Source organism: Silurus meridionalis, chromosome 12 (genome assembly GCF_014805685.1).
Source record: "Silurus meridionalis isolate SWU-2019-XX chromosome 12, ASM1480568v1, whole genome shotgun sequence".
In the NCBI taxonomy this organism is placed as follows: domain Eukaryota; kingdom Metazoa; phylum Chordata; class Actinopteri; order Siluriformes; family Siluridae; genus Silurus; species Silurus meridionalis.
Window position 1 is genome coordinate 2130971 of NC_060895.1, and position 15628 is coordinate 2146598.

A 15628-nucleotide genomic window follows, 5' to 3' on the forward strand; every position below is an offset into this window, starting at 1 on the left:
GTTTGAAAACTCTCAGGGATTAGGATGAAAATGAATCATATTTTAATCCGTTTGTGTGCCCACTGCTTCCATTCAGTCATATGCTACACTTGGGGATTAGCAATCTATCTATCTATCTATCTATCTATCTATCTATCTATCTATCTATCTATCTATCTATCTATCTATCTATCTATCTATCTATCTATCTATCTATCTGTCTGTCTGTCTGTCTGTCTGTCTGTCTGTCTGTCTGTCTGTCTGTCTGTCTGTCCGCCCGTCTGCCCGTCTGCCCGTCTGTCTCCCTATTTGCTGTTACAATAAGCTCCACAATTCTGGAAAGATGTTTCACAAGATTTGTGATTTTGTGAGTTTCAGCCAAAATCAGGTAGTGATGGTGAGGAGGTTCCTGGGGTGCAGTCAGCCTTAACATTCATCCCAATTGGGTTGGAGCTCTATAGCAGGAAGTTCTTCCACCCCAACCCATGTAAAGCAGATCTTCATGGGTATCCTAGTGAATTAAAAATGTCATGCTCCATAAACCTCCTAAACAACTGTACACCTCTGAGTTTGTGGGGATTTTTTGGAGAAGAACCACATACACCTGGAAAAGTCAGGTCCCATTTTTTTTGTCCATATGATGTGAGTAATCATGGGTAAAGATCTCAACACGAACACCAGTGAAACAATCAATAATTCTTTTATTAGAACTTCATTTAACGTTTCTAAACGAACAAACGATCAAAATTCTTTTGGAAAAGGCCAAACACAAAGAGCGAAGAAAAACAAGGAAGAACAGCAAATGCAGAGATTCAAAATAGTAAAAACGATTCATTTAGAACTTTCAGATGCACAACCAGAACACCGTTACATTTACAGGTTAACCCCTGAGTTTAAACAAAACAAAAATCTAAGATCAATAATGAAAAAGTTGGCAGCTTTCTAAACATCTACTCAAAACTATTATATCAAACGATTCGCCATTTTCAAATACAATTAAAGAGAAGCGACAAAAACAATAACACAAACACACCAAAACAAAATAAAATGCAATTCAGCAAAAAAAAAAAAGAATGAATCTTTAAACAACAGGTTGATATAATTCACAGACGAAGCACAATTCAACAATTCACAATTGCGGTGAAAACACCAACATCATTACGTTTAACGAAGAAAAAGAAAAGGTCAACGAATAAAACTTGAATTTATACGGTTGGATGATATTTTTAGATATAAATTAGGCAGAAAATGTAGATGTTCGATGTACAATCAAGTCAATCAAATGTAAAATATTGCAATTACCTAATTGGATAAAAATGGATTCATTGAATCTTTAATTATAATTTTTAATGCAGTTGTAATTTTGATCCTGAAAAATGATCGGATTTTGGAAAACATTCCACGTAACAATACTAACGAGCATTTAGATAACATAAATAAACTTGTAAATACGCTACGCAACACTTTACTTACATTTAACTGAATTCAGCGTACGATTCGGATCAGACGAATTCGTACGTTTTTGTGAAATTTAGCAGAAAATATCGGCTTTAATATGTTTTTTGAAGTTTGAGCAGATCGTTTTAAAGATATCCGACTTGTAATTTAACTACGGACATTTTTGTGTCGTTTCCTGTATTGAGCGTCTGGAAAACAAGGAAATCATGTCATGTAATATGTTATATAAAAGCCACAACTAGAAACATTTTGAGCTTGTCCGAAATTCCCTCCGTGACTCCACCCCCTTTCCGTCTATAACACCTGGAACTTCCAGGAATTCTGGTCCTTGTAATCCAGGCAATCCGCTGCACCGAAGTTGAGCTTCCAAGCCATTTGCTCTTTATTGTAGTCCAGACAATCGATGGTGCTGAAACCGAGGGAGGCGGGGCCATAACCTTGCGTGACCTGCGACTGGCCAAGAGCCATGGAGGAGGAGCCTATGGGGCTAAGTGGGCCACTCCCAGTGGCTGAGAGTGGTGCGTGCATCGGGGAAAGGTACGAGCTGCAGTCTAGGCCGCTGAAATAAGACGAGGAAGTAGCGTAGGCCGGGGCGTAGGCCGGAGTCTGAGCGTACGTCATGGCGTAGGCCGTTTTACTCGACACGCAGAGCGGATCACCCAATGGCGAGACGGACGCAGGGCTCCAGATAGAGACGCTCGCGTTGGCATTTGTGCCAGTTGAGCTTGGAGTGATGGCTGTAGGTGGGGCAGGAGGGGGCGGAGCCACTGGACTGTAGGGCGGATTAGCAGTAATGTTAGCATTAGCTGGGTCAGAGGTCGTCTCTCGGGCAGGGGATGATTTCTTTTTGGGGGGCCGAGGTTTCGGCTGTCCGCTGCTCTGTTGCTGTTGCTGCCGGCATTTAGCACGACGGTTTTTGAACCAGACCTAAAAAAACATAGATTTTAATTACCGACAAACATTTGATTCTTTTTCCGTAACAACACATACAGCGCAGGTATTACTCCAACTCTTAAAATGAATGATGTCATACTTTGTTCCTGCTCGGTTGAACTAGACAATTCACCAGCCAATCAGAATGCAGAATGTAATGGCGACGTTGTTGGATAAGTAACGTTACACACTTTCACATGAATTTTGTTTGTCACCTGAACTCTGGACTCGGGCAGGTTGATTTTTAGTGCCACCTCCTCACGCATGAAGATGTCGGGATAGCGGGTTTTAGCGAACAGAGCCTCGAGCACATCGAGCTGCGCACGTGTGAACGTAGTTCTCTCACGCCGCTGCTTCCGGGGTGTGTCTGCAAAACAAACAAACAAACAAACATTTTCTTATTTTATACTTTTTATATGCTTTTAATAAACTTAGACACACAAACAAACATCAAAACCACTTTTACGTGGGTGTTTACTTTGTAAAAAACTCAAGTAAAAGTGTATTTAATTTTTTTCTATTTATTACTGCTGATTGTACATGTATGTGGTCCTGTATGTGGTTCTTCCCCAAACTGTTACCACAAACATGGAGGCACACAATTGTCTTTGGATGCGATAACATAAAAATGAAACATACAAAACTTGAGCAAGCAGACCCAAAGCTGCTCCGGCACGACAATGCCCTTGAGCACAAAGCCAGCTCGATGAAGATATGCTTTAAAAGGTTAGAGTGGAAGATCTCCTGCTTTAGAGCTAAAACCCTATTTAACACCTTTGGGATGAATGTGAACGCTGACTGCACCCCAGGAACCTCCTCACCTCCTCACCTACATTAGTACCTGAATGTAGTAATACCCTTGTGGCTCCAAAGATCTAGAGGAACATCTTCCCGGGATAGTGGAGATTATAATTAGAGGAAAGGGGACTAAATGTGGAATTGGATTTTCAAAAAGCATACGACAGTCTTATGCTCAGGTGTCCGTAAACTTTTTGGAAATATCGTGTATGTTGGTATTTCATTTTGTAGCAGCAGCATTAGCAATAGTATGATTCAAATTCAATAAAATAAAAAACTCTATTAACTCTATTAGATATCGTGACTGCAATAACAGTAAATTTATGCGAATGAAAGTCCAAACAAACTGAAACAAAACAAAAAACCCAACAAAAAACAAACATTACCAAACAAAACCAAATGAATACAAACAATACCAAACCATAACAAACAAAACAAAGAAAACATCAAACAATACCAAACAAAAACAAACAAAAGAGGGATTATTTTATTTTTAAAAACATGACTTTTGCATATGGAAAAGTGTGCAAAAATATTACTAAACAGTCATATTAATCTGATTATTACTTTAAAACAATTAGCAGCAGAAAACAAACAAACAAACAAAACAAAAACCCATTCATGAATATTACAGTATTTTTATTGATGCTAATTACATCTCTCACAAATAAAACCCAATAATAATAATAATAATAATAATAATAATAATAATAATAATAATAATATTTATAATTATTATTATTAGTATTATAATTGTCAGGATAATAGACTTCACTTCCCAGCACACCTTTCGGCACCATGTCACTGATTGCTCACCTGATTCAACGCTAATTAGCGCTTGTATTTATGCGCATGCGCACACGGTACGGTATAATCTCTCGTTTGTCTGTTTCGCCGACGTTCAGATCTCGTGATTAGATTTATACACTGGTGTTTTTGGCTGTTTGTGTCTGTAGTATTGAGGGTTCGGTTCGGTTCGGTTCGGTTTGGTTTGGTTTGGGTTCCACGGTATCGCTATTGATTTCAGCACCTGCTTCCGCGTCCCACGTCATCACGTGACCAGTACAACAATCACTACTACTACTACTACACATCTGGAATAAAGTACCACCACGTCATATTTGAAGTCAGGATTGTTTGGTGGCTGTTTTTTTTTTTTACGTTATTTGTTGTTATTTGTCAGACAAACTCCACGCGCTACTACAGCATTTTGTGGTTTACTTGATACTGTGTTGGTATTTTATAAATAATTAAATAATTCTTTAATTTTAATGTTCATTTTGTGTCAGGTTTTTTGAGGAACCAAAAATATACCTTAAAATATAAAATATAAATAGTTTTTTTTGGTGCCGTTAAAACAATTCTTGAAGAATGACAGATGTTTCTCTCTAAAAGGTTCTGAATTAAAGTACAAACAAGCAAATAAAACAAAATACACAATACCTTCTTATTGACTATTGCATATTTTTTATTTTAACGAAATCTTAAGTACAGGTTGGTTATTTATTATTGTTTACATCGCGTCCATTTTTTAATATAAATTATATGTACAAGATACATTCACAACGCAGGAGTTTTTTTGGTTTGGTTTTTTTTGTTATTAAATTCTGGATCATTCGAACAAACCAGGAAAATGTTAAATATTTATCAGAACCAGATCATTCCTGAACACGAGTCAAACCTCTTTTAGATTCATTACAGAATCATTTGAGGGCATCAGTTTATAATATTGCAGCTCTTTAGTGAATAATAATAATAATAATAATAATAATAAGAAGAAGAAGAAGAAGAAGAAGAAGAAGAATTGAGTAGAACATCACTCACTCTGGTAGCCGACGGTGGTGTGGAGAAGGTCCATGCCCGGGCCGGACAGTGTTAACCCGTTCACTGCGTAATGAGGCTGCTTAATGTAGGACATCATGCCTGCACTGGCTTTAATCTCTCTCTCTCTCTCTCTCTCTCTCTCTCTCTCTCTCTCTCTCTCTCTCACTCTCTCGTTAACTTTACTGTGACTTTTTATGTAAGAAAAAATGAAACAGTTTCAGACTTCTAACTTCAATGAATATGTTTTTCTATCACAAACGCTCCCTGGGGTAAAAAGTCTCTCTCTCTCTCTCTCTCTCTCTCTCTCTCTCTCTCTCTCTCTCTCTCTCTCTCTCTCAGTGACTGAGGGTTGTGTTGCGGATGGGACACAGGCGACGACTGGGAGCACCAAGGAAGAGGAGGGCTAATTAGAAGACAAGGTGGAGAAAACCCCTCCCTCTCCAATCTCTCTCTCTCTCTCTCTCTCTCTCTCTCTCTCTCTCTTTCTCTCCCCCCCTCCCTCCTTTACCCTTCCTGTACCTTTCCCAGTCCTCGTAATGCAAAATTTCCAATTCCCATTCAAGACTCTTCTTTTATTTTCATTTGGCCATTTGGATCACGTGACTGATTTTATTTCTCAACAAATCTGTTGGACATTTTCAATAACAGGAAGAAAAAAAGATTTAATGAAATATATTTATTATTGTCCATATTTATATATTTCTTTCTCTCCAAACATCTGTATTCTATTCTATTCTATTCTATTCTATTCTATTCTATTCTATTCTATTCTATTCTGTAGGGTTTCTGACATGTCAGTATAAAGAATGTCTGAAATGTTGAAACATCTGGTTTTTGACTGTGTGAAGTGAATTCGTTATATTTTGCTAAAAAGCTAAAGGAAAAACTAAAAAAACCAAAGATTTTTCCTCTACAATACAAAATAGTCTCTGTACCAAAAAGTACTGTATCAAAAATAAGACAAAGAGGTAACATTTTGTCATTTTGACAAATTTGTTAAAGTGATGGTTTGTAAAGAACCCGAACAGAGAAGACGAACAGAACAGAGGATGAGGAGGATGAGGAGGAAGAGGAGGAAGAGATCTACTTCAAATCATGTTAAATATCATCCGAACAAAGTTTTTAGAGAACCAACACCAAAACTCTAATTTTCACCACAAATGCAGATTTTTGAGGATTTGATCATCACCTGGAAACTAATTTGGATTAAATTATTACAACATATAAGGTGGAATTGTTTTAAACATTTTTTTATTTAAAATCTGCATAAAAAATAAAGCATACAGATTTCTTTAAACATGCTCATATAAAATACTCATGACTGTAGAATTATACATGAAATAACACCTAAAATATGAATAAGTACACACAGAAAAGAGATTTCTGCTACAGGATAACACTCATGTAAAACTGGAATAAAACAGGTAATAAAAAATCTTAAATAAAATAATTAAATACATTAGATATTAAATTATAAAATACAATAGTTTTTTTATTAAAAATGCACTCCTGATTATAGTGTCGCATTAAATACAAATTGTATATAAAAAAGACAAAAATAATTGAGCACGCACACACACACACACACACACACACACACACACACACACACACACACACTTCTGTTTCCTCAAATCCCGAGAACCATACTTTTTCCAATAATAATAATAATAATAATAATAATAATAATAATAATAATAATAGTCCATAATTGTTTTTTCTATCCTTTATCCTTTTTCTTTTTTCTTTTACTTAATAGTAATTCTTATACTTAATATCTTAAAATTAGAGCAGAATATTTTTCTCCGTCAATTCATATCAAAAATGCCTGAAATTATTTATTTGAAATAAAGACAAAAAAACAAAAAGAAAAAAGAAAAAGAAAAAGAAGACATATTGCTTAATAATTGAGGGGATATATAAACAATTAAACTAGTAAGAACAATTTTATAACAAGGAATGTTTTAGAGCTATTTTTTTAAAGACATTTTTAAATTCATTAAATGCAGTTTTTTTATTTAGAAGAATTTACCGCTTTGCCCTTTTTTTCCCTTCTTCTTATTATTATTACTGTTATGATTTATATTCTTCTTCTCTTCATCTTCTTCTTCTTCTTCTTCTCTTATTATTATTATTATTATTATTATTATTATTATTATTATTATTATTATTATTATTGTCTACATGCCAATTAACGGGAGTTTTTGTCCGCGAGCTCTGCTGCCCTGAGCGCGTGCAAAGCCGATTCTCCGCGCTTTGTTGATCGAATCGGATTTATTATAAGTGTAAAATCCAAACTGCAATAAGGGGTTTATGTGAACACAAAGCCACTGTGAAGATGTAAACACACTCACACACTGCTCTCTGACCATCGCCTCATCACAGTGAATTTACACATTTTATACTGAAACGCGAGTCTTTTCTAGATTTTCTTCACCTGAGGAATAAATGCTGACTCAGCTGGTGGAGTTCACACAGGTAAGCAGAGCTTTCACCTCCTCACTGGATGCTTCCAAATGCTTCCGCAATAAAACAATGTATAAAAGAAACTAATAAATAAAGTTTTTGGAGATAAACATAAAAACTGAGTAAATACCCAAAATACATGAAAATACAATCAGCCCGAATCCATTCATATTCTGATCAGATATTATATAAATATTTATCATAAAAAAGAACAATTATGATGTGTTTTTGTGCAGTAAACAGTGTTCTGTAGAAGTGAATATTAAAGCTGCATGAACATTCACTCACAGAAAAGAAGAATTTGTTTCCTGTTTATTTCCATCATGCAATAATGTGTGATATTCATTTACGATGTGAAAGAATATCAGAAATATCCACCTTATATAAACACATTATTCAGGATTGTTTTCTGCCCTGAAAACACAGGACAGAGGGACATTAGGACCCAACAGAGATTGAAATTAAGGACAGGGCAACCTCATAAGAAGCTTACTGTATATAATCTGTCAACACGCGCACGGACACACACACACACACACACACACACACACACACACACACACACACACACATTTGCATCCACAATAGCAGATGTTCTATAGATCTATAACAAACTCTATCTATCTATCTATCTATCTGTTTGTCTGCAAGACTATCTATCTATCTATCTATCTATCTATCATCTATCTATCTATCTATCTATCTATCTATCTATCTATCTATCTATCTGTTTGTCTGCAAGACTATCTATCTATCTATCTATCTATCTATCTATCTATCTATCTATCTATCTATCTATCTATCTATCTATCTATCTATCTGTCTGTCTGTCTGTCTGTCTGCAATACTATCTATCTATCTATCTATCTATCTATCTATCTATCTATCTATCTATCTATCTATCTATCTATCTATCTATCTATCTGTCTGTCTGTCTGTCTGTATGTCTGTCTATCTGTCTATCCGTCTATCTGTCTGTCTGCAAGACTATCTATCTATCTATCTATCTATCTATCTATCTATCTATCTATCTATCTGTCTGTCTGTCTGTCTGTCTGTCTGTCTGTCTGTCTGTCTGTCTATCTATCTATCTATCTATCTATCTATCTATCTATCTGTCTGTCTGTCTGTCTGTCTGTCTGTCTATCTGTCTATCTGTCTGTCTGCAAGGCTATCTATCTATCTATCTATCTATCTATCTATCTATCTATCTATCTGTCTGTCTGTCTGTCTGTCTGTCTGTCTGTCTGTCTGTCTGTCTGGTAGGAATCATTAGACTGGAATGGTACACAACCTACATCATCAGTTCTGGGAGTGAGAATGCCTTTTTGATGAGAGAGGTCAGAGGTCAGAGGTCAGACCTGTTTGAGTTGACAGAAAAGCTCCGATAGCTCAAATATTCACTCTTTATATTCGCAGAGAGCAGAAAAGCATGTTGTTTCTGCTGTCTGACGCTGAATGTGAATAAAAGTTGTCCCTATTAATGTGGCCGATGACAAGAGAGATACCTACAGGCATATAAAATACATACATAGACATATGGTATTAGTTAGATGCATGTCACAGGCAACACACACACACACACACACACACACACACACACACACACACACACACACACACACACACAGAGTTCAGCCGATTTATCATAATGTGCTTTATCTGAAAAGTAAGTATCTTACCTCGGGATAAAGAGAGGAAACAGCGATTTGGACTCAGATTGACAGCAGAGGACAGGATAGACAGAACGAGGCAGTTGCTCAGAGAGAGAGAAGGATTGATAATGAAAGAGAGAGGAAAAAAGAGAGTTTATTCTATGAAAAGCACAAACGTTCTCGCCTGAGGTTTGAGCAGGGACAATATGCAGCGACTCTCATGATCAGATTATTGATCTATGAATAGCCGTGAATGGACAGATCACAGATGGATGGATCGATAGAGAAATGATAGGGAAAAGAAGAATCTGGTGGAGGGCAGAAATACATAAAACAGGTACGTGGAAAAAAAAAACCTAGGAAGTCTGAAGAGAAGAGGTGAACAAATCAGAGAAGGGGCTGGGCTTGTGTGTGTGTGTGTGTGTGTGTGTGTGTGTGTGTGTGTGTGTGTGTGTGTGTTTTTATATACAGTACAAAGGTGCCAGTCAGGTTGTGTACTTTATTTGTCGATAATGTTTCATAACATATCATTAACATATACAATCATCCAAAAGTTTGTGGACACCTGACCACGAGACTGGTATGTGCTCTTATGATGAGCTTCCATTATTCTGACAAGATGTTCCACTAGATTTTGTGGAGATTTGTGAGATTTCATTCAGCCACAGTGGTGTTAGTAATGTAAGGTCTAGGGTGCCTTGAGCGAGAAAGATTCAGCCCTAAGGTGCTCAATAGGTTTGGAGCTCTATAGCACAAAGATCTTCCACTATACCCAATTTAAAGCACAGGAACATTATCATGTTGGAATAGGGTTGGGTCTCCTGATTCAGGTGAAGCAAAAGTGTAGAGAATTTCTATACAAGTGTGTCTCCAAGTTTGTGGTAACAGTTTATGGAAGAACCACATATGGATGGGAATGTCAGGTGTCCCAATACTTTTGTGTATATCTTGTTTGGTTTATTAATGAAGTTCTAACAAAAAAGATCATTGCTTTACTGCATCTCATGTGGCACTTCCTGTTTATGTCATATCATGCTTCTGATTGGCTGGTGAATAAAAAATTGACTAGTTGAGTCTGGAAATCTAATCAAGGACATTTAAACCAGACTGGGAATCTGGAATCTGGAATTCTGGCTAACTGAATATAAGACTAAACACTAAAGTGAGATTCCGAACCATTATTAGAACTTTCTCTCAAAATCATCAAACTTTAGATAGTAAGATCCTATATGCTAAAGGATTAGAGAGGAAAAGAAAATTCGAGAAAAAACATTCTATACAAAATGCTAGAATGTTGTTTGGTACTGAAAATCCAGTAATAAATTCAGTATGAGTTTTTGGCTAAAAATGGAAAAAATTTCAAACATTTAAAGGTAAACGTTTTAAAACCTTGCTAAGGAAGACTGCAGAACTTTAGGACCCAAATTCTAGAACTTGACTATGCTATATCTTTCAAGACAACGATTATAGAATGAGAATGAAAATTCGATACATTTGCAGGAAATAAATTCTTCAATGCTGTTTGATAGAGAAAATCCCACACATTTCAAGGTAGAAATTCTACAATGTTGTTTGATTATGAAAATTCTACACATGTGAATGTAAACATTCCACAATTGTATTTGATTAGTGAAATTCTACACTTATAAAATAAAATAATCTAGAGCGCTGTTTGATAAACATTCTACACATTTGAAGGTAGAAATACTGCAATGTGGTTTGATACATAAAGTTCTTTACATTTGAATAAAAAAAAATTCCAAAATGCTGTGTAATTGAAAATCTATACATTTTTAGGTATAAACTTCTACATTGTTGATAGCTAAAATTCTATACATTTGAATACAAAATTCTAGAATGTTGTTTGATAATCAAAATTCTTTTGTAGCGAAAGAATCTAGAATCATGGCTAGTTGGATTCTGAAAATTTGTCTATTCTTTTGAGAGACCAAATCTGGAATTTAACTGCTATCAGAAATTCTATTTCCTTCAATACAAAGATTCTAAACTTTGGCTGGAATCCAAACTTCTTGTTTTGTGAGAACTACAGATACTAAAATACTTAGTAAAATGTCATATCTATCTCTTCCAGTGAGACTGAAAATTGTAAAAATTGTACAATTCTATTGTGTAGTGTATAATGTGGGTTAATGGAAATAAATGACAAACCAGTAGATCAGTCATACATTATTTTTGGAAAGTTTTAGATTTTTCTCAATTTAAAATTTCTAAATTAAAAATATTAAACATTTTTATTCACATATTGTTTTGTAAAAGATTCCAAACAGATTCAGCAAATGAATAAAAGAAATTGGTCTTAATAGGAAACAGAAATAAGTGTTTTATCTGGAATGATGTTGTTGGAATGATGTTCTCATGAAAATGTACAAATGTTTTAGTTTTTGTCTCGGCCAAATGTCTAAAATTTGCAGTGATGTAGAAAATATTTATGTTTGATTTTAAATGATGAATTGATGAAAAGTTTCGAAGTTACAGTAATGGACAGTTTATTATTTTCATTTACAGAAAATAAAAATACTTTTATACATTATGTAGAGGTGATAACACCAGAATATATTCTCAGTGCATATAAAACCTGTGCACACACACACACACACACACACACACACACACACACACAGAGCCCCTCCCTGGCGGATTGAGGCAGACAGATTGATAATCCCTGGCAGACGGCAGCAGGTGGGTGTCTGAGTGGGTCAGCATATCAGCATCAACTGCATGTGTGTGTGTGTGTGGATTAAGAAGGTTAACACCTGTTGTATTTTTAGTCCAAACCTGTCCTCCCTTTCCTATATGTGTTCTTACACTCTCCATGCCACACTTTTTATTACAGTTTTTCTCAGTTGCTTTGGAGCATTTCTTGAATCATCCTTAATATTTTCAAAGCAGTCTGTGAATTTCTCAAAACAATTTGCCCAAACAGCACAAAACATTGATAGTCGTGTCCCCAATATGACGGCGCACAGTTTCAGTATTTCCTGATATAAACTACAGATTAAATTACGAAGAAACATGCACAAGGCTGAATTTCTTCTGTACAGCATCTTTGCATATTAGATTCATATTGATCAATTTTTTACACTTTTTCTGCGCTGTACTTGTGTTCGTTTGGTTGTTCATCCATTTTTAAAAACTGTAATTCTTTGTCTTGCTCTGTTTGTTGCCACTTAAAGGTTCACGAGATTCACCTTTGACCTATTTTCGAGAACTAGTTGATCGTCGGTCAATCTGATGTCGTTCACTCGCCTTCATTAGTGACATTCAAGATTCATCTGCACAATTTGCAATCAATGACTTATGCACTGACGTTTTGGGGGTTAAGACAATTCAGGTGAGAACCAGTATAATAAACTTTAATCATCATCATATAAACAGTTGACAATGCAGGAAACAGCAGTTTGTTCGAAGCAACAAAAAATTGCTTTTATGATGTGTACAATTGACTCCATGAGGTGGAGGTTGAACAAGTAGTTTTGGGAACTTTATTTCTGATCGTAGAAACACTCCGAAGCAACTGAGATGAACTGTAATAGTTGCATTTAATGTTATGTAATGCCCAACATTAGCACTATAGCCGTAATGTTACAGCAGCTGTAAACGCTCAGGATCTCTTCAGTTTTTACTCTAAACATAAAATTTTAAGTAAAACACAAACAAACATAAAAAACACTCGATGTAAAAAAAATTAATAAGCTGTTACTCTATAAACAATAGTGAATCTGAACGATCGGTCGTATTGCGTTGTCAGAGCTGCTGACCAATCACAAACCAGAAAAAAAGAAAAAAGACAGACAGACAGACAGACATTTTGTTCAAGCATATGTCTGACCCTTACTCATGACCCCTAACCAGCTCTCCAGCAAGCACAGACACACACACACACAAACACACACACACACACACACACACACACACACACACACACACACACACACGATGCATATGTCATATGTTTTATAAAGCAGAGCACCGCAACGCCTCATTGCACATATCAGCTTTATTTCATGCTTATCTATATAGGTCTGTGTGTGTGTGTGTGTGTGTGTGTGTGTGTGTGTGTGTGTGTGCAAGTAGAATGCTTGGTTGAGTTTAGGGGGGTTGTTATATCGGGGGGACAGAGTCCAGCTTGTGGCACGTGCTCGAATACGTGTGTGTGTCCACATGGCAAAGAGAGGGCACAGTAATGAGGGAAGTTGTACAGCAGACTGAGCTGAATAATCCTGCATTGCACTCAGCCACGTGCCACAAACACACACACGCACACACACACACACACACACACACACACACACACACACACACACACACACACTCTGCACCCCAGGGCTCCTCACTTTACCTACATCACTTTACTAACAGAGGAACATCTTCCAGGAAGACTTGAGCGTATTATAACAATGAATGGGTACAAACTGTGGAAAAGGACGTGTATTTTACCAACATTCTCTAATTATTCTTGAGAAATTCGAACAGCTCGAAGCGTGGTGGTGGTAGCATTATGCTTTGGGTGTGTTTTTCCACTGCAGGCACCAGAAGACTTGTTCAGGTGGACAGGAAAATAAAGATGAAGATGGACATCTACTCAGGAGCAATCAAACAAGCAGACTGAAGCCAAGATTCATCCTTCGACATGTAGATATAGTTAAATATGGTGTTAAACCCAACTGCACTCTCTCACACAGACCAACACCCCCACCCACCACCACCACCACAGACACACACACACACACACACACACACACACACACACACACACACACACACACTCACAATGGTCCTCTGATACTTAATTGGCTCTGTAATCTTATGGAATGTGTCTTATTAGCACACACTGGTGAACAAGCTCTTACCCAACCACACAATAGAGCTCTGTTACACACACACACACACACACACACACACACACACACACACACACACACACACTGCAAAAGCATTGTGTGGCATGAAATCATAAAATTAACATTCTCTTATAGTTTGTCATCACACACACACACACACACACACACACACTAATACTACTACTAATAATAATAATAATAACAATAATAATATTAATAATAATAATAATAATAATAATAATAATTCATATTAAATGTTAAAATTTAAACTAGCATTATAGCAAACAGGCTAATGCTCCAACAAACTAGCAGTGAACGGTGTAACATTTAAATGTGTGTGTGTGTGTGTGTGTGTGTGTGTGTGTGTGTGTGTGTGTGTGTGTGTGTGATTAAGATTGACAGAGCGCTGGGTGGCAGATTTCTCCAACCCGTTTTAGACGGACTAATCTGGTTTAGCAAACAACAGTGTGTCAGCAGTGATATAGTTCCATCCCTCCACACACACACACACACACACACACACACACACACACACACACACACACACACACACCTCAGTACTAAGAAAGAAGTTAATAATATGCATAATTGCAACAATCACACGCTACAATAAAGTACAGACTTTATTCTCATTTTGTTTCTTATTTTTTTGTTTCCGTAGCAACCAGATACTCGATATCGAACCTGAAACCAGGAAGTTGTAATAACCAATCAATGACACAAACACTATGAGACACGTTTTATAATTGTCTGGCTACCTGTCTGCTAACTGATACATTCTGAGGGACGTCTGACCGATGAGGACACAGGAGACATCATTGAGACACGGTTTCAGTCATGTAAATGTAAATGTACACTGGAATTAAATTTAATATCTGCATGTTGTTTGGGCTCTAAAACCAATTCCAGATGACAGAAACCAGTGGATCTTAAACAGGAAGCAACGACCATATAAGGAAATGCGTCTATTATTGTCATGTTCTTCCTTTTACCGTGAATTTTCTTTCTTAAAGAAAATAATTGAAGAAAATTAGACTGAGATGTTGCTAAATGATGTGTGTGTGTGTGTGTGTGTGTGTGTGTGTGTGTGTGTTTTCCATTCATTTGAACTAGGAGACCCAAACTATGTTCCAAGGACCCATGAAGATCTGCTTTCCATGGGTTTGATGGAAGATCTCCTGCTATAGAGCTCTATAACCCTGTAGACCACCTGAGGGATGAAAGTGAATGCTGACTGCACCTCAGACCTCCTTCACCCCACACAAACCCCCACCTGAAGTTCTGAAATAATATCATTGCATATTTATTGTACGGTAAAAGTTCAGAATCCAATCGAATTTAATCAGATTTTGTAGCATCAGACACAATAAAGTTTATTTTACCTTAACCAAGTCATTTCTTTCTTTCTTTCTTTCTTTCTTTCTTTCTTTCTTTCTTTCTTTCTTTCTTCCTTCCTTTCTCTGTTTTTAAATCTTCCAGTCTTTCTATTTTTCTTTGTTTGTTTGTTTCTTTCTTTCTTTCTTTCTTTCTTTCTTTCTTTCTTTCTTTCTTTCTTTCTTTCTTTCTCTTGTTGAATGTATATTCTTTGAGTAATAATTGGATTGGTGGAGAGCTGCCTGGTACTCTACTGCCCCCTCGTGTTATTGTTGAATC

General features: G+C 36.4%; 1 protein-coding gene and 1 long non-coding RNA gene across 3 annotated transcripts; one reads left to right on the plus strand and one right to left on the minus strand.

Annotated features, from left to right (window-relative positions):
* Window positions 1-660: 660 nt before the first annotated feature.
* Window positions 661-5354, minus strand: otx5 (orthodenticle homolog 5). The gene is made up of 3 exons (XM_046863455.1): window positions 4993-5354; window positions 2586-2737; window positions 661-2364 (listed from the first exon to the last, which is right to left on the minus strand). The coding sequence occupies exons 1-3, from the start codon at window positions 5087-5089 to the stop codon at window positions 1732-1734; spliced, it is 882 nt and encodes a 293-aa protein (XP_046719411.1). The 5' UTR covers window positions 5090-5354; the 3' UTR covers window positions 661-1731.
* Window positions 5355-8710: 3356 nt separating this feature from the next.
* On the plus strand, window positions 8711-15366 carry LOC124394527. Of its 2 annotated transcripts, none has more exons than XR_006927515.1 (3): window positions 8711-9450; window positions 13661-14820; window positions 15089-15366. It is a non-coding gene; the product is annotated as an uncharacterized LOC124394527 (long non-coding RNA). The 2 variants fall into 2 exon arrangements; XR_006927514.1 differs by having other exon boundaries at window positions 9070-9450; window positions 13661-13766.
* Window positions 15367-15628: the final 262 nt, after the last annotated feature.

What these genes read in the sequence shown, in the direction of transcription:
- otx5 (XM_046863455.1), bottom strand. Translation starts at nt 5,089, where the DNA reads ATGATGTCCTACATTAAGCAGCCTCATTACGCAGTGAACGGGTTAACA. An exon ending in CACCACCGTCGGCTACCAGA is followed by an intron (nt 2,738 to 4,992) that starts GTGAGTGATGTT and finishes TTTGTTTTGCAG; the next exon opens with ACACACCCCGGAAGCAGCGG. An exon ending in TGCCCGAGTCCAGAGTTCAG is followed by an intron (nt 2,365 to 2,585) that starts GTGACAAACAAA and finishes ATGTTTTTTTAG; the next exon opens with GTCTGGTTCAAAAACCGTCG.